The 23,198-nt window shown below is 50.6% G+C and overlaps 1 protein-coding gene and 1 pseudogene across 1 annotated transcript; one reads left to right on the top strand and one right to left on the bottom strand.

Moving 5' to 3' along the window:
* The first annotated feature begins 285 nt into the window (after positions 1-285).
* LOC119332788 (3-ketoacyl-CoA synthase 6-like) lies at positions 286-1,827 on the top strand. The gene has a single exon (XM_037605939.1). The coding sequence runs from the start codon at positions 297-299 to the stop codon at positions 1,758-1,760; it is 1,464 nt and encodes a 487-aa protein (XP_037461836.1). The 5' UTR covers positions 286-296; the 3' UTR covers positions 1,761-1,827.
* Positions 1,828-2,819: 992 nt separating this feature from the next.
* On the bottom strand, positions 2,820-22,650 carry LOC119331624 (annotated as a pseudogene).
* Between the last annotated feature and the right edge of the window lie 548 nt (positions 22,651-23,198).

Here is a 23,198-nt window from a genome sequence, read left to right as displayed (position 1 = left end):
CGCACATCTACTATTGCAGAATTCTTTTATCCGGATGCCCCGTTAGCCTATGACGTTGCATATTCCTCGGATGGTATGAATGTTGTTATGGAAGATTCGGTGTGCAGAGAAACGTTCTTTGAGATTAGGTCGAAGGACAAGGCGCAGTTGACGCTTGGACAGTTGAAGACTTTTCGAAAATATTTAGAAGCACTAGTACAACACTACAGAGTACATCATGTGCCTTGTATAAATATCTCACCCCCTTACGGTTGCATCCTGGTCTCACGAAGGTAAACTACGCTACCAGCAACAACATGAGTTTGCGGTCTCATCTCAAGCGCCTCAACTTGTTGTACAATCGCACTGCCTACAACCTCGTCCTTCCAATTGTTACCACAACCACACTCGGAGCTAGCGCCCTAAAAAAAGTTGCACCATGGCTTACCGCTGCGCTCGGCATTGTGCCCCAACCTAGTGTTATTTGTCCTATCCATATACTCTTTGTCGTTGTTCTACTGATCATCATGGCTACCGTCTACCTTTCACTCCATCGTAGAGCTGTATACCTTGTTGACTATGCTTGCTTTCGGCCAAGCTCCAACTTAAGATTAACAAAGGCAACATTCCTCGAGCATGCACGTCTCTCACCTTTGTTCGATGATTCTACAGTTAACTTCATTGCTACTATTCTTGAGCGCTCGGGCATGAGCGATCATACATGTGCCCCACCTGTGCATCATTATATACATCCGTATTGTGGGCTTGATGAAGCACGCGCCGAAGTAGAGTTGGTCGTCTTCTCTGTCATCGATGACCTTATGGCTAAGACACACATCAACTGCGGTGCGATTGGTGCTCTTATCACGAACTGCGGTGCATTTAGCCCGGTACCATCCATGGCTGACATGATTGTGAACAGATACAAGTTGCGAGGTGATCTTCGTGTCATCAACCTCTCTGGGATGGCGTGCTCTGCAGCGGTGACCTCAGTGGGGCTCGCAAGCAACATGTTGCAGGTCATGCCTTGGGGGTCGCATGTGTTGGTGGTGTCGACGGAGACCATTGGGCCATCTTACTATGGAGGAAATAAGCGCTCCATGCAGTTGGTTAACATCTTGTTCCGCATAGGCGGTGCTGCAAAGTTGTTGTCGACTTCCAGATCCATGGCTCGGTTTCGGCTTGGGCATTTCACGCGGACGATCACAGCGGCAAACAACGTTGCTTACCAGTGTGTTTATCAAGAGGAAGATGAGAAGGGCAACCTAGGGATTGCTCTCTCTAAAGATCTTATGGATGTCGCTAAGGATGCACTCAAGGCCAATATAATGACAACCGGGCCTCTTGTCCTACCGGCATCAGAGCTTCTCAAGATTTTGTTCTTCTATGTGGCGAAAAAAGTGCTCCGTTGGAGGACGATCAGGCCATACATCCCTAACTTTTCCGTTGCATTTGAGCATTTCTGCATCCATGTTGGTGGACCAGCAGTTATCACCTCAGTACAACATGGTCTTAATCTATCAGACAAGCATGTTGAGCCATCAAAGATGACTCTGCATCGTTTTGGAAACCAGTCGACCTCATCGGTGTGGTATGAGTTATCATACATCGAGGCCAAAGGCTGGATGAAAAAGGGAAACAGGGTGTGGATGATCGGATTTGGTGCAGGGTACGAGTGCAACACTGTTGGGTGGGTGTGTATACAACCATCTTCAGGTATGGATGGACCCTGGGTTAGCTGCATCCATCATTACCCGGTGGACGTCTCCAAGAATGGTTAAATACATATGAGTCATTTGGTCTATTACTAGATAATCAAATAATAGGGCAACACTATTGCGTGTCCAATACTTCTTGTGAGTTTTCCAAAAATATGAAAATTCGTAAATATACAAGCGCCTCCATGTCAAAATATAGTGCATTTAAATACTTTAGAATGACTTTAAGGGTAATGATTTGACATTATAGTTAAAAAATCTAAGGATTTGGCCATAAATTATGAAGTTTGACGCAAGGGAAAACTAAGATGCACCATATTATGACATAGAGTAGTATGATATAGTATGAGAATTTAAGGACAAATGCCTGACCAATTGTGAACCTTACAGAACACAAGAGATCATGTATGCAAAAAAATGATTTATCATGTACTCCCTCCATCCGGAAATACATGTCCGAGGAATGGATGTATCTAGATGTATTTTAGTTTTAGATACATCCATTTGTATCAATTTCTATGACAAGTATTTCTGGACGGAGGGAGTACGTAAAATTGGCTATACCAATCTATCATTTCAGGTAACTACACTGACAGTACATAAAGTTGTCATGTGGATTCAGTTTAATACAACAACTTGCAAAATGTGACAAACTTCACTTGTGCGATATATTTTTTCCACATCATGCCAACGAGGGATAATCCCTGCATGAAAACAACTGGCTCCGGAATTTTTTGAAAACGACTAGCTCTGGAAATTTTCAACCCTAGCCATCTTTGGCCCTTCTCTACTTATCAAGAGCTGGAGGCATTGCCCATTGCACGGTATAACCAAGAGAGAACGTGGATAGCAGACCCAACTGTATGGGCAATGTATCCCATAGATGAGTGGATCAGAAATTCAGTAGTAGAAGTATGGTTGCATAGATGAGCATCTTACGAGTTGGTAAATGAAATTTTAGGTGTTCGGTTGCTGGCTGGTGATTGTGTTTTGCTCCGGTTATTAGCATCAACCATCTAACGTTGGCTCGCAGACAACTGGAATGCAACAACGCAAGTAGGACCAGGCAAAGCACGTCAGCAATAATGCAATCATCTCCAATAAAGCATCATCAAAACCCACAAGTTACCATGACCAGGCAAGTGTACATTACTCAGCAAAAGAGCAGCTGAGTTTGATATGACGCGCTGCCAAACATTAAAAAGAAAACAGAGTAAATCATTTTTCCCATTTGACACGTCACCAACCGACAAATCCCAACCTAAAATTATTCGCTGCATATACCATGCGGTATGCCAACGAGATAACACAAAGTCCACAGGAGTAAATATAGTCCTTAGATGACCAAAATAATAGCATTTTCTACACCTCCTTAGGAACACTTATTGGGTAGCGATAAATGCAATATTGCCATGCATTATCAGCACTTTTTGCTGGCTGGATGCACTTCAACACTGCACTGTTACACTTGTATCCGGAGCCAAATCCAATCATCCAAACTCATACCATACTGTATGCCATAGATGCACAAACTTGTGAAGTGTCATCCTTGATGGCTCAACATGCCAGCTCATACCATACTGAGCTACTCGATGTGTTGCCAAACTTGTGAAGTGTCATCCTTGATGGCTCAACATGCTCATCAAGCAGGCAGAGGCTACGCTGCACAACATCGATTACAACCCGTCCACCTGCATGGATGCACAAATACTCGAAAGCTTTGCGGAACTCAGGCACGTATGGCTTGGTGGTTCCATTTAGCACCTTCCGTGAGATGAACGAGAGCAGAAAATCAATCTTGACTGAGAATGGAAGAACAAGCGGTCCAACCATGGTGATGTTAGCCCGAGAGCCTTTCCAGCGACATCCACAAGATCGTGGGATAAATTGAGACCAAGAATTCGCTGGTCATCTTCCTCATAAGATACACATCTGTATGCACCGTCTTGGGAGCTGGTGCAATTCCGAACTACGTGCGCCATCTCAAAACGAGCTTGTGTACTCGACGTTGAGAGGAGCACTGCCGAGCCAATGCGGAACAACGGTTGGTCAGCTGCATTTCGCGTTTCCTCCCGGTGTAGTAGACACCAGTCAAAATCTCCGGGTTGGTTTCGATCTGACGGCTTAAACAAGCCAGTAGATCTATTAGTCTAACAAAAAAAAGGGGATAACGATAAGTGAAGGGGTCCACGTACCAACGTACGTGAGTCTCGATCAGAACAAACGCGCCCTGATCAGGGGCGCCCAAAAACCAACTCAGGTTTTGGGTCCCCTGTTGCCAGCGCCATATTAAAAGGATACGGGAGAGAGCTGACCACCTGTGAGATCACAATTCACGTAAGGTTTACTCTCCTCCTGATATTCTCACCCCACTCGATCAGGGGGATCACTACAGTGATGGGAAGACCTAAGCCAGCCGCCGCTGCTATCCCCGGCCAGTGCCGGTAGTGTTCTGAAGGAAACAAGACGTCAAGGAGAACCTCTGCTTTGACTACATCACCCCTGCATCACGCCTGCATCGAGCAGGCGATCATGTCCACTCCCGTGACATGTAAAGGATCCCTAAACCCTTCTCTGTTCATGTCAATTGGGTGTTCTAGTTGCAATCAATTCCTACTAATGGCATCCCATAGATGCATAATTAATCCAACAATGTTATCAGTGGCCTACATGATTGTACTAGAACCCTACTTTGATCAGTAGATCAATCTCATGATTAGGGTTTTATGTTTTAAGATGGGATCTGTGCCCCTGGTTATCCCAATATGTATGCTGCTATTTTTTTTCGAATGTCCTTTGTAAATCATCATGTTGTATTCTAATTTGCCACGGATCTCTACTGCCATTATGCTCAATCAGTCATAATTAAGCCGCTGAGGAATTGATGCTCATGATTAAGTTTCTATTAATTAAAATTGATCATCTTTTAAGTATTTTGATTCCGTTTGGATTAGCAAATTAGAAGGCAGATGGATACATAGTACACATACAGTAGCAACCCCCCATGTTGAAGAACCCTAGAAGACAAATCCCCAATTTTGGTAGAGCCCTAATTTTTTCAATTAGGCATGTTTTTTCACCAATTAAGCACTGATGAATACGATTTTGGGGAGAATGAGAAGAAATGCTCACCAAATGCGCCGTAGCCGCCTTTTCCCTTCGGGGCCTGCACAGCGCCCACGGTTGTGCGAGGGCGGAGACGCCGTCGTGCCCTGGCCGACGCGCGGAATGCTCCTGCGCCATGCTGCCGCTCTTACGGACGTGCGCGTGTATGGGCCGTCGCCACGCACGCCGCCGTCGACCTCTTCATGACGCGGTGGCCGACGCCCCATCTTGCCCTCCTGATGTGCCATGCGCACGAACGCCAGAGCCACGCTCGATAGAGAAGCACGTGGGAATGACTCCGCTGCACGCTCCTCCAGCGAGCGCAGCCGCCGCGCCGCCAAGGCCGGTGCGCTTCGAACCACCGCTGAAAGCTGCCGCCGGTCTTGGGAGCGAGAAATGCGGGGGGGAGGGGAAGAATGACCTAAGCTCAACGAGAACAGAAATGTCGTGTGGAACAAAAGGGTAAAAGCTCGTTTGATTCTGATTTCCAGTACGAATACGAACCGTGAAAGCGTGGCCTATCGATCCTTTAGATCTTCGGAGTTTGAAGCTAGAGGTGTCAGAAAAGTTACCACAGGAATAACTGGCTTGTGGCAGCCAAGCGTTCATAGCGACATTAGGGTTGGCTCTGTGCGGCGGTTTTGTTCCGACCACGTGCGAAGCTGACCGTCCGATTTGATCGGGCAGCTCACAGCAACGGGGAGCACCGGCTCGGGCCTTCGGGCGCTCAATGGGCCAATTTTGATCGTGGGCTGCAGACCAGGTATTTACAGTCCAGCGATTTTTTACGTGTTTTGCTGCTGGGATGGACTGTTTTACGTGTAGCTGTGGGTATTTCGGGCACATATCTTTTGGCCGTTTTCTGTCTTTTCCAGTGCACTTTAAGTTAATACACATTATGTTTTTGCACTGTTTTTAGCTAGAAAATATCTGAGATAATAATAAATTAAAACATGCTATTATTCTGGGTAAAATTGAACCAACGAGATATTTTATTCAGGATGTATTATGTGTTCGCATGATGAATTTTTTAGACATAAAAAATAATGATATTTTTCTTATGTTGATGTCTAAATTGTGAATGAAATGACTCTGATTTTAATTGGGACCAATGTTGTTTTATTATTATGAGTCATCACTTATGATATTTTAATTCCATGTTTTTTCTGCTCAACGGTGTTTTGACATGGAGTTGAAATTAAATACATGGCATGTCTATTTTATTTTGCCAACGTCAAATTTCATATTCATGTCAATTACTCATAACCTCTTTCATGTTCATTACAGCTTACGGTGTGTTTACTGTCGAACCGTTGACAGGTAGTAACTTCCCTCGTTGGAAGAATTCGATGGAATTATGCCTAGCCGTCCATCAGTTTGATTATGCTTTACGGGAGGATAAACCCGTGGCTCCCGCTGCTGGTGTCACGGGGTATGCTGAACTAAAGAAAACTTATGATTCCAAGATGGAAATATGGGAAAAGTTAAATCACATTGCTATGCTTGTGATGAGATCATCCATATCACCTGACATAATTGGGGCACTACCCAAGAAAGATACTCCTAAGGAATTCATGGCAGCCCTGGAGGAGCAATTCAAAGGCTCCGACAAGGTTTATGCGCAAGAACTTTTTCACAAGCTCCTTGGGAAGTATAATAATGATGGTACTGTCAGGGCTCACATTTTAAAGATGGTGAATGCTTGTAACAAAGTTAAGGCATTACAATGTGAGCTCAATGATAATCTCCTTGTCATCATGATCTTGGACTCCCTCCCTGAAGAGTTTGATCAATTTAAGATTAACTATAACTCTCTTAAAGAGAAATGGACAATCGCGGAGATATCTCCAAGAATTGTCGAGGAAGAAGAGAGGATTAAGAGGCAAGGAAAGGTCCAAGCCTTTTTGGTTGGCTCCTCCAAGAGAAAACACGATGGAGCAAGCTCTTCTAAGCAACAACCATAAAAGAAGTTCTTTAAGAAAAAAATCATCAAAATCATATAAAGCAAAGGAGAAGGTGGACGATAAGCCTAAAGACAACAAGTGCAACTTCTGCAAGAATGAGGGCCATTATCAGAAAGACTGTCCAGAATTCCTCAAATGGTTGATGAAGAAAGGTACTGATGAAATTACTTTCGCTGATGAAATGCTATATGTTGATTACTCTACTACCTGAAGGTGGATTGATTCAGGTGCAACTTCTCATGTTGCTAATTCTATGCAAGACTCAAATATAATCCAAACCATGGCAAGGGGGCAAGAAGACTTAAGGTGGCAAATGGAGTCGAAGTTCATGTTGAAGCCATAGGGTCAATCACCTTAGAACTCCACACTGGCTTCCGTCTTCATTTAAATAATGTTCTTTATGTCCCTACCTTAAGTAGGAATTTGATTTCTGTCTCCTGCCTAGATGATAACATGTGAGAGCAAGTTTGGGAACAAACAATTTGTTTTGAATTATTGTAATAAGAACGTAGGCCTCGGCGTCAGACAAGTCCAATTATATATGTTATCATTAAATGATTCTATCCTGCATGTGAGTGATGTATGTAATATTAAGAAGGAATGGAAGGGTATGAGTACCTCTTCGAAATTGTGGCACCGTCATTTAGCCCACATTTCGAGGGAGGGAATTGAAAGACTTATTAAAAATGACGTACTCCTTCCATTAGACTTCTCTGATGCAGACAAATGCATTGACTGTATAAAAGGTAAATACACAAAAACAATTAAGAAAGGAGCGGTAAGAGCCACTGGTGTCCTTTAACTCCCACACACTAACATATGTGGACCCCTTAATGTTAAGTGTATGGATAGTTTTGATTCGTTCATTACCTTCACAGACGACTTTTCTCGATACAGATATATTTATCCTATATGTGATCGATCGGAAGCTTTGGACAAATTCAAAGTGTTCAAAGCCGAAGTTGAGAACCAACTAAACACTAAAATAGAAGTTGTACGATCAGATCAGCAGGGAGAGTATTATGGTAGGCATGCTCCTTATGGGCAAATTCCAGGACCTTTTGCTAAGTTTCCATCTGAGAATGGAATTGTTGCCCAATACTCAATGCCTGGTGAACCTCAACAAAATGGCGTGGCTGAACGCCGAAACCACACACTTATGGACATGGTGCGAAGCATGCTCAGACATGCAAGTTTACCAGTCAGCCTATGGATGGACGCATTAAAGACGGCCGCACATGTGCTAAATCTCACTCCTACTAAAGCAGCACCGAACACACCTTACGAGATGTGGACGGGAAAGAAACCGAGTTTTAATTACTTACGTGTATGGGGCTGTCCCGCTGAGGCTAGAATTTTCAATTCACAACTTAAGAACTTAGATCCAAAGAAGGTTAGTTGTTTCTTCATTGGATACCCGCATAGGGGAAGGGGATATCATTTCTATTGTCCGGGTCACACCACCAAGTATGTGGAGACTCGACAAGCAATATTTTTTGAGGATAACGAAGCCACCGAAATAAGGGAGATCAATCTTGAGGAGAAACGGGTATGTGTTCCATCCCCGGCTATCCAAGAGATTGTTTTGCCACTACAAAGTGTAGTGACCTCTCATGCTAGTCCTCAATCTAGTACTTCAGGTCCTGAGGCTGATGGTGATCCTGAAACTAATGTCAATCCAGAAGGTGAAGAGCATCACCAGTCGGGTAATGAAGATGACCCTCAGAATAATGATGCTCCTCCACCACCACCTCCTGTGGGCAGGCCACGTCGTGAGAGAAAAAAAAGCCATATCATATGATTATATCACACACATGATCGAGGATTGTCGGTGGGAACGACACCTATGGGATCACAAGAATCCCTACTACGGTTGCGGAGCGCGGGGTCGTGAGAAGAGCGGATCCAACAGATAGCACACGGTTCATTTATCCAGGTCGGGCCGCGAGGATGCGTAAAACCCTACTCCTGCTTTGGTGGATTGTATATCTGTGTTCTTGAGCTAGCTATGGGGCGTGAGGAGCTCCAAAAAGCCCAATCCTTCTCCTGCTCGCCTCGGGCCTTCTTTTATAGGGAAAGGGGTAGCCACAGTGGCACACAGGAGGTGGAAAGGGAACAGTGACGCGAGGTTATCCCTCGCATTACATGACAAGGCGCATTTAATGCGTCTTGCCCAGGTGTCCTTGCTTTATCGGGGATGGGGGAGAGCCATGTCTCGTCCGTCACCACTCCCTCTCGTGTTGACACGCGCCCTGGCCAGGGGCGCCCGCGGTGCCATGTAGGCAGGCAGGCAGCTGGGGTGGCGCAGTGGTAGGTCTCCACGAAGATCTGCAGGCCGCCACGCAGGTGCCTGCCTAGCTGGTTGGGTCGGCAGCTGCATGCGAACGGTAGTGGAGGTTTGACTGGTGTGGGCCTGATGGTGGCCCTACCGGTGTTCTCGGCAAGGGCCTTGCCGGGGCCCCGGCAAGGGTCTTGCCGTGGCGCCTGCTGTCATCCCCGGCAAGGCTCTTGCCGGGGGCCTTGTGGTCTTCCTTGGCTGGGATCCCGCCAAGGATCATCATCTTCTAAAGGGTGTATCTGATCTTGAATGCCTTCACAAAGATCTGCATGCCACCGCAGGGATGTCTCCCGAATCCTTTGCCCCAAGAGGGCAGTGGACTCAAGGGTGACTCACTCCGTAGGCGTGGGGCGAGCTACCACGGCAAGGGTCTTGCCGGGTCTGCTAAAAACGCCTCCCAGCAAGGATCTTGCCGGGGGGTCCGCTTCGTCCCCTTTGCTCTTTGTGTTCTTGGTCTTGGCGTCGTCCTGCTTCTCTTGAGCTTCGGCCTTACCTTGGCTCATCTCCCTTGCCTTGCTCAGTATGGTGGCGCCCGTGGCTCAGACTGCCCATGCACAGTTATAGGGGTACAAAAAGTGTACCCCTCTTTTTGTACACCGACAGGAGCCCCCGGGCCTGGGCCACACGTAAGCGCAATCATGTCGTTAGGCTAGGCCCAAAAACGGTGCGCGGGCAGGCGGGGCGGTTTTTACCACGGTAAGTCCCTTCGTGCGCTGCGCTTCCCATGCTTCCCGCGCGTGGCGCGACGTGGGGAGGCGTGTGTGACATGGGCGGCATGCGTGGGGCTGAGCTCTGCATGCATGCATCATGTCATAGTAAAGGGGGCGGTTCGCGCCTTCCCCATAAATGGAGGGAGGCGTGGAGGCGCGGCCCATTTACTGAACGGGGCCGGGGCGTGGTCTTCAAGGCATCCACTCCCCACGATCATGGGGTGGGGAGAGGTCGCCTCACCCGTCGCCTCGGTCCTGCACGCCCGCCACGTGGCTTTCATGCACTTGGGGTGGCGAACGGTGGAGGCGGGAAACCGGGCCGCCGCGGGTCGGTTCTAGTTCCCTGCGCCTTCCGCGTCTTGATTGGCTGAGCGGGGCGGCCGAGCCCCCACTCCGTTCCTTTATAAAGAATGGGGGGGATGGCGTCCCGCATTCCTCCATCTCCTCCTTCCTTTAGCTTCTGCTCCCACCTCCCATCCGTCATGGAGAGAGGGAATCTTGGTCCTTCAACGGTGGTGGCGAGGGTCGCCCCTCGACAATGCGTCCCTTCTTCCCCTGCACCCGCGGCGGCAGAGCCAGCCGCGAGGAGAAGGGGGAGGGGGCGAGGCCGAGGCGCTCGGGGAAGAGGAGGACGGGGCGGCGCGCCGGCCTCGCCTCCGCCGGCAGTTCCTCCCCCCGTGGAGGGCCACGTTGGGGATGACCCTTGCGAGTTCTTCATCAGGCTGCGCTGGCCGCCTCGCCGTCGCCTTCGTCTCCCGACTCCATTCACGCGGGAGATGGAGCTGGATCCGCCGGAGTCGTTGTGGCTGCGCATGAGGGGCTGCAGGATCAGTGGCACGCGGGCCCGCATCGACTTCCCCGCCCCTCACGTGATGTATCTCCGTCGGGGATGGAAGACGTTTGCCCATATCCACCGCTTGACGGAGGGGCTCACTCTCCATTTTAAGCTGATGGAGGGTGGCCTTCTCTCCGTCAAGGTCTTCGGGTGCTTTGGGACCCATGCAAGGTGCTGCATGGAGAGATCTTCTGATAGTGAAGACTCCTCCTCGGGCGGGAGTGACGAGGAGGACAGCGGCAACGATGACGAGGGTAGTAGGCGGCAGGATGACGGGTCCGATTAGGTGTCGGGTGCCGCTCCATGCGGCACCGGCGACCCCATCATCCGCGTCGCCGGCTCCCTGAACTTCTCGGGGTCGTCTCCTTGGGCGGCTGGCGTTGGGAGGCTGCGGAAGAGGAAGAGGGCGGGCGACAAGGCCGTCAAGTCGGAGTACGCGGGCACCGACGCCTTCGACGCGTGCTGACGTCCTGCCGCCTCGTCTTCGAACTCTGCTTTCGGTGCCGCCATCACCATCCAGCCCTCGGACGGCCACCGAGATGTTCTCTTGGTGTCTTCTGCCGCCCGTAGCTCGCCTAGGTGCCCTTTTTGCCCTTTTCGTCTCCTTGACCTGCCTCCTGAGGAGAGGGACAAGAAAGGGATTACGGGCACCTTATCTCTTTTTAGTTTGTAAGCCTTCGGGCCTTAGCTGAATTTAAAACTTGTAATCCCATTATTCATGTTTTTCATTCCCTATGGAGTGTACCTGAGTGGAATGTTTTAATGAAAAAGAGATGTTTGCCGGGTCATTTGTTTCTGGGTAGAACCCATGACAAGGAGTAAATCCTTGATATCTTTAAGACAAACATTTCCTTGCCCGGCAATAGGCCTTGCCGTCTCCCCACTTCGCTCGACCTTTCTCACTCCTTTGGTGGAGGCATGGATGAGGTGGGTTCAGGCTCCTTGTTTCATCCTCTCGCTGCCGCGACTACGACCAAACCTGGCCCCAGGAATGAGCCCTGGGCCTAGAGTTAGGGGAGCACGGTAGCTTTAGGAAAAACAAGGTTTCACATACCTCAGTCCATAAGGGAATGCATGATAAGGGATGAAGAACTTATCTGAAGCTGTAGCCCCCGGCAACTCTGGTTTGCCGTGGGTGAAACTTTGCTCTTGCAGGCCCCAGCAATACTGGCTTGTCGGTCTAGATGCTGGTCTGTCCCTCTTCTCTTTTCCTCCCCAAGTGGTTCGGCACGGATATCCGTGTGTCCTGTGAACCAAAGAAGACAAAAGAAAGACAAAGAGACACACACTCAACCTCTAAGCTAGGGGTTAGTCGCCGCTAAGCACTATCAACCCTAACCAAGGACGAGACTCGACCTAGCATGCATGCTATAACTTAGGGCGCCAGCGCTTCATTTATTTATGCTCAGGGTCTGCGCCTGGCTTTGTACAAAGGGTTACATGCATCATCGGCAATGCTTGTACAAAAGGTGGCTTGCCTGGGGGCCCGGCAAGCCGTGCCTCACGGGTAAAACTTGCGAAGATGCTCAATGTTCCAGGAGTTACTCACCGGAACGACATCTTCGGTCTCCAGGCGGATTGCGCCGGGCCTGGTGACTCGTATTACCCGATAAGGGCCTTCCCACTTTGGCGTCAACTTGTTGGAATTCTTGGCCGATTGAACGTGCCGAAGAACAAGGTCGCGTTCCTCAAGGCTTCGGGCATGAACCTTGCGGCTATGGTAGCGGCGCAAGGCTTGCTGGTAGCGTGCTGCTCTCACAGCCGCCCGAAGACGATCTTCCTCAAGGAGCATTGCGTCATCTTGCCGCAGTTGCTCTTTCTCAAGCTCATCATAAGCGAGCACTCGAGGTGACCCGTATATGAGTTCAGTGGGGAGAACTGCTTCTGCCTCGTATACCAGGGCAAAGGGTGTTTGGCCGGTGGCTCGATTTGGCGTCGTCCTGATCGACCAAAGAACCGTCGGCAACTCATCAATCCAGCGCCTTCCACTCTTGTGCAGCCTGTCAAAGGTCTTGGTCCTTAATCCTCGCAGTACTTCAGCGTTTGCCCTCTCAGCTTGACCATTGCTCCGTGGTGAGCAACGGAAGCGAAACCGACTTTGCTGCCGAGGTCTTGGATATATTGCATGAATGTGCGGCTTGTGAACTGTGTACCGTTGTCGGTGATGACCCTGTTGGGTACACCAAAACGGCACACTAGTCCCTTGAAGAACTTGACGGCTGACTGAGCTGTGACCTTCCTCACTGCCTCCACCTCCGGCCACTTTGTGAACTTGTCGATTGCAACATACAAGTACTCAAAGCCCCCGACAGCGTGGGGGAAAGGGCCCAGTATGTCGAGCCCCCAGACCGAAAAGGGCCAGGAGAGAGGAATGGTTTGAAGGGCTTGAGCTGGCTGATGAAGCTTCTTTGAATGGAACTGACACGCTTCCCACCTGGTGACTAGTGTCATCGCATCCTGGAGGGCGGTGGGCCAGAAGAAGCCTTGCCGGAATGCCTTGCCGGCAAGGGCCCTTGATCTAATGTGGGATCCACATATGCCTCCGTGTATTTCCTCCAACATCTCCAGTCCTTCCTCCCGAGGGATACACTTCAATTTCACACCGTTCGGCCTCTTTCTGTACAGGACGTCATCGACGAACTGGTACATGGTAGAGCGACGGGCTACTTTTTCCGCTTCTTCCTGCTCTTCAGGAAGTTCCCCTGTTTGGAGGAATCGTACGGTATGATGTGCCCACGCTGGAGCCTGGGGCTCGACGGCGATGACTAAAGGCATTTCCTCCGCTATAGGAACGGCTGTCTCGACGGCGAGAGCTTGACGCTCCGCCGGAGCTAGCCGTCCCGTGGCGGGCTCAGTGTCCCTGGCAACATCCTTGCCGGTGGCTCCGGGGAGCTCGGCGGGAAAGTACTTGCCGGGTCCTGATTTCCTCCTCTTGTTCTGCTCTGTTGATGGATCAACGGATGGCTGAGTTAGCTGGAGCACAAATGTACCTGGTTCCACAGGTAGCTTGAGGGCAGCGCGTTTTGACAGGTAATCGACGATATCGTTCTCCGCTCGGGGAACGTATTCAGCCTGTATACCGTCGAAACGCTCTTTCAGCTTTCTCACTTCATCGACGTAGGCCTTCATCAACGGGCTCTGGTAGTCCTTGTTGACTTGCTTGACGACGAGCTGCGAGTCGCCCCTGACGATGAGCTTCTTGATTTCGAGGTCCGCCGCGATCCTAAGACCGGCAAGCAGCCCCTCGTACTCTGCCGTATTGTTTGTTGACACCTCCCTAGGGAAGTGCATCTGGATCACGTACTTGAGGTGCTCTCCGGTGGGCGCGACAAGCAGTACGCCAGCCCCGATGCTATGTAAGGAGAAAGCTCCATCGAAGTACATGATCCAACTGCAACTTGCCTCCTTGCCGGGGAGAGCAGTCTCTTGGGCTTCTTCGTCAGGTGTTGCGGTCCATTCCGCAATGAACTCCGCCAGGACTCGGCTCTGAATCGTCGAAGTACTTTCAAACTTGAGGCCAAAGCTGGACAGCTCCAGTGCCCATTCCACAACTCTTCCCGCTGCATCTGGATTGTGCAATATTCATTGCAGAGGGAGGCGAGTGACGACAGTGATCTCGTGTGCCTGGAAGTAGTGACGCAGCTTCCTCGAGGCCATAAGAAGGCCGAAGAGCAGTTTCTGCACGCCGGAGTACCTTGATCTAGCTCCCTGCAGGAGGGAACTGACAAAGTAGACCGGGTGGTGCATCATTTTCTTCTTCGGCGGCACTTCAACTGGCCGTGTTGTCTCTGCATTGGTGGTGTCGGGCTCTGTCGCTGCCATTACCTCGTCGCCAACCTCTCTCTGCGCCACTAGTGCGGCGCTGACCACCTGGTTCGTTGCCGCCAGGTATAGCAGCAACGGCTCCTGTGGCCTAGGCGCAACCAGTATCGGCGCGGAGGAGAGGTACTTCTTCAAATCTTGCAATGCTGCTTCGGCTTCTGGAGTCCACTCCATCGGGCCCGCCTTTTTCAGGATCTTGAAAAAGGGAAGAGCGCGCTCGGCGGACTTGGAAATGAATCTGCCCATGGCGGCGACACAACCAGCAAGCCGACGCACATCCTTGATTCGCTTGGGTGCTTCAATCTGCTCTATAGCTTTGATCTTGTCCGGATTGGCCTCTATCACACGCTGTGACACAAAGAACCCGAGAAGCTTGCCGGACGGGACGCCAAAGACGCACTTCTCAGGGTTCAGCTTGAGATTGATCTTGCGCAGGTTTGCAAATGTTTCTTGCAAGTCCGGTATGAGGGTTGCCCTGTCCTTGGTTTTGACCACTATGTCATCCATATAAGCTTCCATATTTCTATGGAGCTAGGGGTCAAAACCAATCTGGACCGCCCTTGCAAACGTCGAACCAGCACTCTTCAGCCCGAAAGGCATCCGTATGAAACAATACGTACCACATGGGTGATGAATGTTGTCTTCTCTTTGTCTTCTCTTGTCATGAAGATCTGGTGGTAGCCGGAGTAGGCATCGAGGAATGATAACAGATCACACCCAGCTGTGGAGTCAACAATCTAGTCGATGCGCGGCAACGGGAAGGGGTCCTTAGGACAAGCCTTATTGATATCTATGTAATCAATACACAGCCTCCAGTTCCCATTAGCCTTGCGCACTACGACCGGATTGGCCAACCACGTTGGATGGAGCACTCCTCTTACCAAACCCGCTGCTTCCAGTTTCCGGATCTCCTCTGTGATGAACTCTTGTCGTTCCAAAGCTTGCTTTCTGACCTTCTGCTTGACGGGCCGCGCATGAGGACAGACAGCAAGGTGGTGCTCAATCACCTCCCTGGGAACGCCGGGGATGTCGGAAGCTTGCCATGCAAACACATCGACATTCACCCGCAGGAAGGTGACGAGCGCGTCTTCCTATTTGTCGTCAAGGGTGGAGCTTATGGTGAAAGCTCCTCCCATGTCGTCCTCATTGACAGAAACCTTCTTGGTTCCCGGCGGTATGGCCCTGGGCTTCTTGTTTCCGCCGGTGGAGCTCTTTGGCACGTCCTCGACGGGAGCGCTACACTCCGAAGAGGTGCGCTTGCCGGAGTGGGTGTCCAAGGTCTCACCGGTCTTCTTCTTCTTCTTCCCTCCCGGGGTCCCAGCGGCAGGAGCAAGTGCCCTAGTGGCGGCAGCTGCTGCAACTGCTTGCTGGTATAATTGGTTAGCGCAAATCAGCGCATCTTTCTTATCGAAGTGGATGGTGATGATCGTCACAGGTCCTGGCATCTTCAAGATGTTGTAGGCGTAGTGTGACGCCGCCATGAACTTGGCCAGCGCTGGGCGGCCAAGGATCCTGTTGTAGGGCAAGGGGATCTTGGCAACATCAAACACGATCCTCTCCGTCCTGTAGTTCAGGTTGCTTCCAAAAGTCACGGGCAGCGTGACCTTTCCCTTAGGTTGGCTTCTTCCCGGGTTGACCCCCTGAAACGTGCCCATCTCTTCGAGGTCTCCATCAGGAATCTGCAATTTCTCGATCATGGCAGGCGAGATCAAGTTCAGACCGGCCCCGTCATCGACTAGCATCTTTGTCACCTTGAGGTTGCGTATTGTTGGTGAAACCAACAATGGCAAGCACCCGACCGCAGTAGTGCGATCAGGGTGATCCTCAGTGTCAAAAATGATAGGTCTGCTGGACCACTTCAGCGGCCTTTGGGCGTCAAGCGACGGCTCTGCCGGTGTAATCTCTGGCGCCCACTGTTTAAGCTGGTGGTGAGAAGTATGCAGCGAGGCGCTGCCGTCGACGCACATGGCCTCTGTAGCTTTCTGAAACTCTTGGTCGCCGGATTCGTCGTCCTCTTCGTGATCGTCGTCTTCTGGCTTTTTGTAACGGCCCCGGGCAGGCCTCTCCTGTTGTTTATCCTTGCCGCGACGGCCTGCCTGGCCGTCACGCTTCTTTCCGGACCCCTCAGCACCGTCTTGGCCCTTCTCCTTGTCCCGCCTCTCATATTCAGCCCTCTGCTTCTCAGCGAGGAGCTCAACCTGTCGGCAGTCTTGGAGAGCGTGGCCTTTGGTGCGATGGATCTTGCAGTACCGTTTGTCGGAGTTTCCTAGCTTCTCGGCAACCGCCAAGGCCCGGCAGGCGACACATCCGGCAATTTCCTTATCGGGGTCATCTGCCTTGGTTTTCTTGGTGGAGCCGGTGTCATCAGATCCCTCGACGGCAAGCACAGCTTTACCTTTGCGATTCCTGTTGCGGCGCCGACCCTTCTTTGCCGGGGCGGCAGTATCTTCATCTGAGGAGTCGGTTTCCACGCCGGCGTCTTCGCTGGGGTACTTCCTTCCCTCTTCAGCCCGGGCACATCTGTCAGCAAGAACATAGAGTTCCGCTACATCTTTCACCTTGTTCATTGCCAGCTCTTCGCGCATCTTGCGGTTACGCACGTTCTGATGGAACGCGCTGATGATGGCAGCAGGGTGAACATCAGGGATATTGTACCATATCCGGCTGAACCTTTGTATATACTTGCGGAGACTCTCCCCTCCCTTTTGGGGAATGACGTGCAGGTCGCTCGCTTGGCCATGGGCTTGGTGGCCTCCAGTAAAGGCGCCCACAAACTCATGGCACAAATCCGACCAGGAGGAAATAGAGTCTACCGGCAAGTGCATCAACCATGACATGGCGTTGGGTTTAAGAGCCAACGGAAATTAATTCGCAAGCACCTTATCGTCGCGAGCTCCGGCAGCTTGCATCGCAATGGTGTAGATGCTGAGGAACTCGGACGGGTGGGTCTTGACGCTGTACTTTTCGCCCACGTCAGGTTTGAAAGTGCGGTGAGTGGGCCACTGGAACTGCCGCAGCTCACGGGTAAAATCCGGACAGCCTACCTCGTAAGGTAGGCCTCTAGGGCTCTCCGGTGTCGGGTGGTTCACAGCGGGCCCTGCTCGCCTGTCTGACTGGTGGCGCGCTCCGTGCCGGCGCTTGATAGTGGTTCGAGCGTCTTCATGTTCTCGTTCCCGAAGGACTTGGCGCTGGTCACGGTGGGTCCGCGGGTCGGACGACGCTATGGAGATTTTGTCGCCCGCAACATCACGACGGGCTGGCGTCCGCGGTACCGGGCGAGGAGGAGGCGAGTGCACCGTGGTCGCAGCGCCGCCGGCTTTCCTGCCACTGGTGCGTGGGACTCCGTCGGAGCGTCGACCCGGGGGCTCCACCGGACTTGGTTCGTCTTTGTTGGCCACCGCAACAAGGCTTCGGATAGTGGCTCTCCATTCGTCGAGTTTCCCCGTAGTGGGAGGAAAATCGAGGAGCAACTGTGCGCGCGCCAGGGCTTCTACTGGCGTTGGTGGCAGCGAAACCTGCACGGATCGCGACGCGCTTCGACTTCTGACCATGTCAGAAGGAGCTCTATCACGACCCCGCGGTCGCATGCCATCTTCACCAGCGCCTCGGCGAGCGGGCAGGTCTTCTACCTCCTGGGAGTGGCGCTCGGGGCTCTTCCCGCGGCGACGCCCGGGGTCTTCGGCATGATTGTGTCGTTCGTCGCGCGCCGTTTGAGAGGAGCGTGCCGTCGGCGCCGGCGTGGGAGTCTTGGAGGCCCTCGCATCGCCTTCGGGCGGGGCGGTAGCGATCTTGGAAGGCCCCGCGCCACCCGCGGAGGGCCTGGCTCCGTCTTTGGATTTGGCGGCGTGCGGCCCGTTACCTGGCGCACGAACATTGCCGTCTCCCAAACTCCGGCTGCTGGGACGGTGTTGGTGTTCGCGAACGGCGCCCCGGGTCCTTTCTGCGACCGGTCCACTGCTCGCCCGCGTCGGGACGGGATGTCCGGCTTCCGACGGGCCAACCGCCACCGTTCGTCTTCTTCTTGGGCGCCATGATGATGAAGAAGCGTCGAACTAACTACTAAAGCCGATTCTCACAACTGCGCCCCCTACCTGGCGCGCCAAAGATGTCGGTGGGAACGACACCTATGGGATCACAAGAAACCCTACTATGGTTGCAGGGCGCAGGGTCATGAGAAGAGCGGATCCAACAGATAGCACACGGTTCATTTATCCAGGTTCGGGCTGCGAGGATGCGTAAAACCCTACTCCTGCTTTGGTGAATTGTATATCTATGTTCTTGAGCTAGCTATGGGGCGTGAGGAGCTTCAAAAAGCCCAATCCTTCTCCTGGTCGCCTCGGGCCTCCTTTTATAGGGAAAGGGGTAGCCACAGTGGCACACGGGAGGTGGAAAGGGAACAGTGACGCGAGGTTATCCCTCGCATTACATGACAAGGCGCATTTAATGCGTCTTGCCCAGGTGTCCTTGCTTTATCGGGGACGGGGGAGAGCCCTGTCTCGTCCGTCGCTGCTCCCTCTCATGTTGACACGCGCCCTGGCCAGCGGCACCCGCGGTGCCATGTAGGCAGGCAGGCAGCTGAGGTGGCGCAGTGGTAGGTCTCCACGAAGATCTGCATGCCGCCACGCAGGTGCCTGCCCAGCTGGTTGGGTCAGCAGCTGCATGCGAACGGTGGTGGAGGTTTGACTGGCGTGGGCCTGATGGTGGCCCTACGGGTGTTCTCGGCAAGGGCCTTGCCGGGGCCCCGGCAAGGGTCTTGCCGTGGCGCCTGCTGTCATCCCCGTCAAGGCTCTTGCCGGGGGCCTTATGGTCTTCCTTGGCTGGGATCCTGCCAAGGATGATCATCTTCTAAAGGGTGTATCTGATCTTGAATGCCTTCACAAAGATCTGCATGCCACCGTGGGGATGTCTCCCGAATCCTTTGCCCCAAGGGGGCAGTGGACTCAAGGGTGACTCACTCCATAGGCGTGGGGCGAGCTGCCACGGCAAGGGTCTTGCCGGGTCTGTTAAAACCGCCTCCCGGCAAGGATCTTGCCGGGGGGTCCGCTTCGTCCCCTTTGCTCTTTGTGGTCTTGGTCTTGGCGTCATCCTGCTTCTCCTGAGCTTCGGCCTTACCTTGGCTCACCTCACTTGCCTTGCTCAGTGTGGTGGCGCCCGTGGCTCAGACTGCCCGTGCACAGTTATAGGGGTACAAAAAGTGTACCCCTCTTTTTGTACACCGACAAGGATATGAATGATCACGGAAAGGTGGAGGATCCAACCTCTTATAAGGAAGCCATTAAAAGCGAAAATTCGTCCAAGTGGTTGGTTGCCATGGATGACGAGTTGAAATCTATGGGCTCAAACAACGTTTCGGACTTAGTAGAAGTTCCCGATGGAGCTAAGAATGTAGGCTGCAAGTGGGTCTACAAAACCTAGTATGATTCCAAAGGGAATGTCGAACGGTTCAAGGCAAGGCTAGTGGCAAAAGGGTATACACAGAGAGAAGGCATTGATTATAAGCAAACCTTCTCTCGTGTGTCAACCAAGGATTCTTTAAGAATCATTATTGCATTAGTAGCTCATTATGACCTAGAACAACACCTAATGGATGTTAAAACGACATTTCTGAATGGTGACTTAAAAGAAAATGTTTACATGGCACAGCCAGAAGGCTTTGTTGTGGAAGGGAAGGAACATTTGGCATGTCGTCTAAAGAAATCAATTTATGGCTTGAAGAAAGCTTCAAGAGAATGGTACCTCAAGTTTGATAAAATTATCAAAACTTTTGGTTTCACGAAAATGTTGTGGACAACTGCATATACGTTAAGTTTAAAGGCAGTAGGTTCACAGTTTTAGTCCTATACGTTGATGACATATTGTTGGCATGTAGCGGTAAGGATACGCTGCATAAGACCAAGAATTTTCTGTCATCCAGTTTTGATATGAAAGATCTTGGTGAAGCCTCGTATGTCCTCGGCATCGAGATTCATCGAGATAGGTCCAGAGGAACGTTAGGGCTATCTCCAAAGGCATACTTTGAGAGAGTACTGAAAAAATTCAATATGCATAAGTGCTCACCCTCACCTGCTCTTATAGTTAAGGGCGATAAGTTTGGACATTTCAATGTCCGAGGAACCAATATGAAACTAATCAGATGAAGTCGGTTCCTTATGCTTCAACTGTCGGAAGCATCATGTATGCTCAAGTGTGTACACGCCCAGATTTATGTTTTATAACCGGGATGCTCGACAGATACCAATGAAATTCAGGACCGGACTACTGGAAGGCCGTAAATAAAGTCTTGCGTTATATGCAAGGAACTAAGGATTTCATGCTTACATATAAAAGAACTGATAAACTAGAAATTGTTGGTTATTCAGACTCTGATTTTGCCGGATATGTGGATAGTAAGAGATCCACGTCAGGTCATATATTCACACTCAAGGGAGAAGCTATATCATGGAAAAGCTCCAAACAAACGTTAACCGCTGGATCTACGATGCAAGCATAATTTGTAGCATGTTATGAGGCCACCGGGCAGGCTGTATGGCTAAAGAATTTTATTCCCGGACTTAAAGTGGTTGACAGCATATCTAAACCAATTTTATTGTACTGTGGTAATGAACCCACAGTTTTCTATACGAGTAACAACAGGTCAAGTGGTGCTGCCAGACACATTGACATAAAGTATCGTGTTGTGAAAGATAGAGTCCAGGATCAAACAATTGATGTTAAACATATAAGAATGAAGCATATGCTTGCGGATCCGCTAACAAAAGACTTGCCACCCAGTATTTTTCATGAGCATGTTGTCGGCATGGGACTACTGAAAGCCTTATGATACTGGAATAAAATGACCATTAAAATAAACCACTCCCCAATTAGAAAATGTTTTTTTTTATTTCGAAATAGACGGGTGTGCTATAAGTGTTGAGGTTCTATGGCATTTCAAGCTGTTATAACACCTCACTTTGGTACATCATTCCTATGTAGAATGGGTCAATGAAGTTAAGCCTAACGATCAATGGGGAGAATATTGGTTTTGATCTGACGGCTTAAACATGCCAGTTAGATCTATTAGTCTAAAAAAATTAAGGGGATAACGATAAGTGAAGGGGTCCACGTACCAACGTACGTGAGCCTCGATCAGAACTAACGCGCCTTGATCGGGGGCGACCAAAAACCAACTCAGGTTTTGGGTCCCCTGTCGCCTGCGCCATATTAAAAGGATACGGAAGAGAGTTGGCCACCTGCGAGATCACAATTCACGTAAGGTTTACTCTCCTTCCGATATTCTCACCCCACCCGATCAGGGGAAGCGCTGCAGCGACGTGAAGACCTAAGCCGGCCGCCGCCGCTGTCCCGTCCAGTGCCGGTGGCGTCCTGAAGGAAACAGGACATCATGGAGAACCTCTGCTTCGATTACATCACCCCTGCATCACGCCTATACCGAGCAGGCGATCATGTCCACTCCCGTGACATGTAAAGGATCCCTAAATCCTTCTCTGTTCATGTCAATTGGGTGTTCTAATTGCAATCAATTCCTACTAATAGCATCCCATAGATGCATAATTAATCCAACACTCCGTGGACAAGACCAGCTCATGCGCGTTAGAGGGAGCGTTCTGCAGGAGATCCTTCGCAAGGCCCACCGCAATCAGCCCGGCGCTGCAGCCCATCCCAGAGAGCTGCACGTTGCAGATATTTTCTCGAAGCTTATATCTTCTCATGATCATGTCAGTGAGGGATGCAGTTGGGTTGAAGAGGCTGCAATTCACGACGAGTATGCCGATTGCATCAAGCTCGATAGACGTCTTCAGGAGCAGAACATCTATGGTCGTGAAGATGGATAACTCCGCCTCAGCACGGGCTTCACTTAAACAATAATACGGCCGGATATGATGATGGTAAGGCGGGAGGTAGGTCTCATCACCAAGGCCAGACCGTTCAGAAATACGGGACAAGAAGCGAAGGTGGCCGCTGTCGTCGTAGGACCGGGAATGGTGTATGTTCTCAATCCACGCGGCCTTGCTGATGCGGTAGTTCGAGTTAGGCCGGAAACACGCATAATCAACAATGTATACTGTGCGCGAACGGCTAATGAGGTATAAGAGGGTGGTCACAGTAGCTACGCACAGAAAAGTAAGAGGAGGCGCATGTCTCCGGAAGCATCATGCCAAATGAAAAATAGGAGTACCATGGCGGTGGTGGCGGGGAGGCTATGAAAGGAGTGTGAACGTCTTCACTGCGACCTGCTAGTGATACTCGATAGTTGAATCAAAAAGAGAAAGTGGAGAGCTTATATTTCGTGTTTAGATTACTGAGCACATATTTATAACGAAGAAGCAAAGGATTGTGTGAGAAGTGGGTGTGGACACAGAGCGGCTAGCATCAATGCTTGCACTGTTTAACCACAAAGGGCATACCAGCAATATGCACTTGTTGTTAGGTCCACCCGTTGATTGAGATTTTTCCTCCATATGAAAAATATAAAATTATCATGCAGCTATAGTTTTCTGAAAAACGTGCAAGTTGCATTGTTTGTACTAAACTGACTTCGCATTTTCCACAACAAACCGATCGGTATTAGTAAATCCGTTATTTTTAGTAACTAGCCACTTCCTCTGTCCAAGTGTGTTCGGCACCTAAGACTACCCACAGTGGAAGTAATATAGATGATGTGGCATGTAATTAATGAAGAAAAAGAAGCATGTGGTAACATACACTAGTAGAAAACAGGGCTTTGGT

The sequence above is a fragment of the Triticum dicoccoides genome, chromosome 7A (assembly GCF_002162155.2).
Source record: "Triticum dicoccoides isolate Atlit2015 ecotype Zavitan chromosome 7A, WEW_v2.0, whole genome shotgun sequence".
In the NCBI taxonomy this organism is placed as follows: domain Eukaryota; kingdom Viridiplantae; phylum Streptophyta; class Magnoliopsida; order Poales; family Poaceae; genus Triticum; species Triticum dicoccoides.
This window is presented reverse-complemented; position numbering and strand designations above follow the sequence as displayed.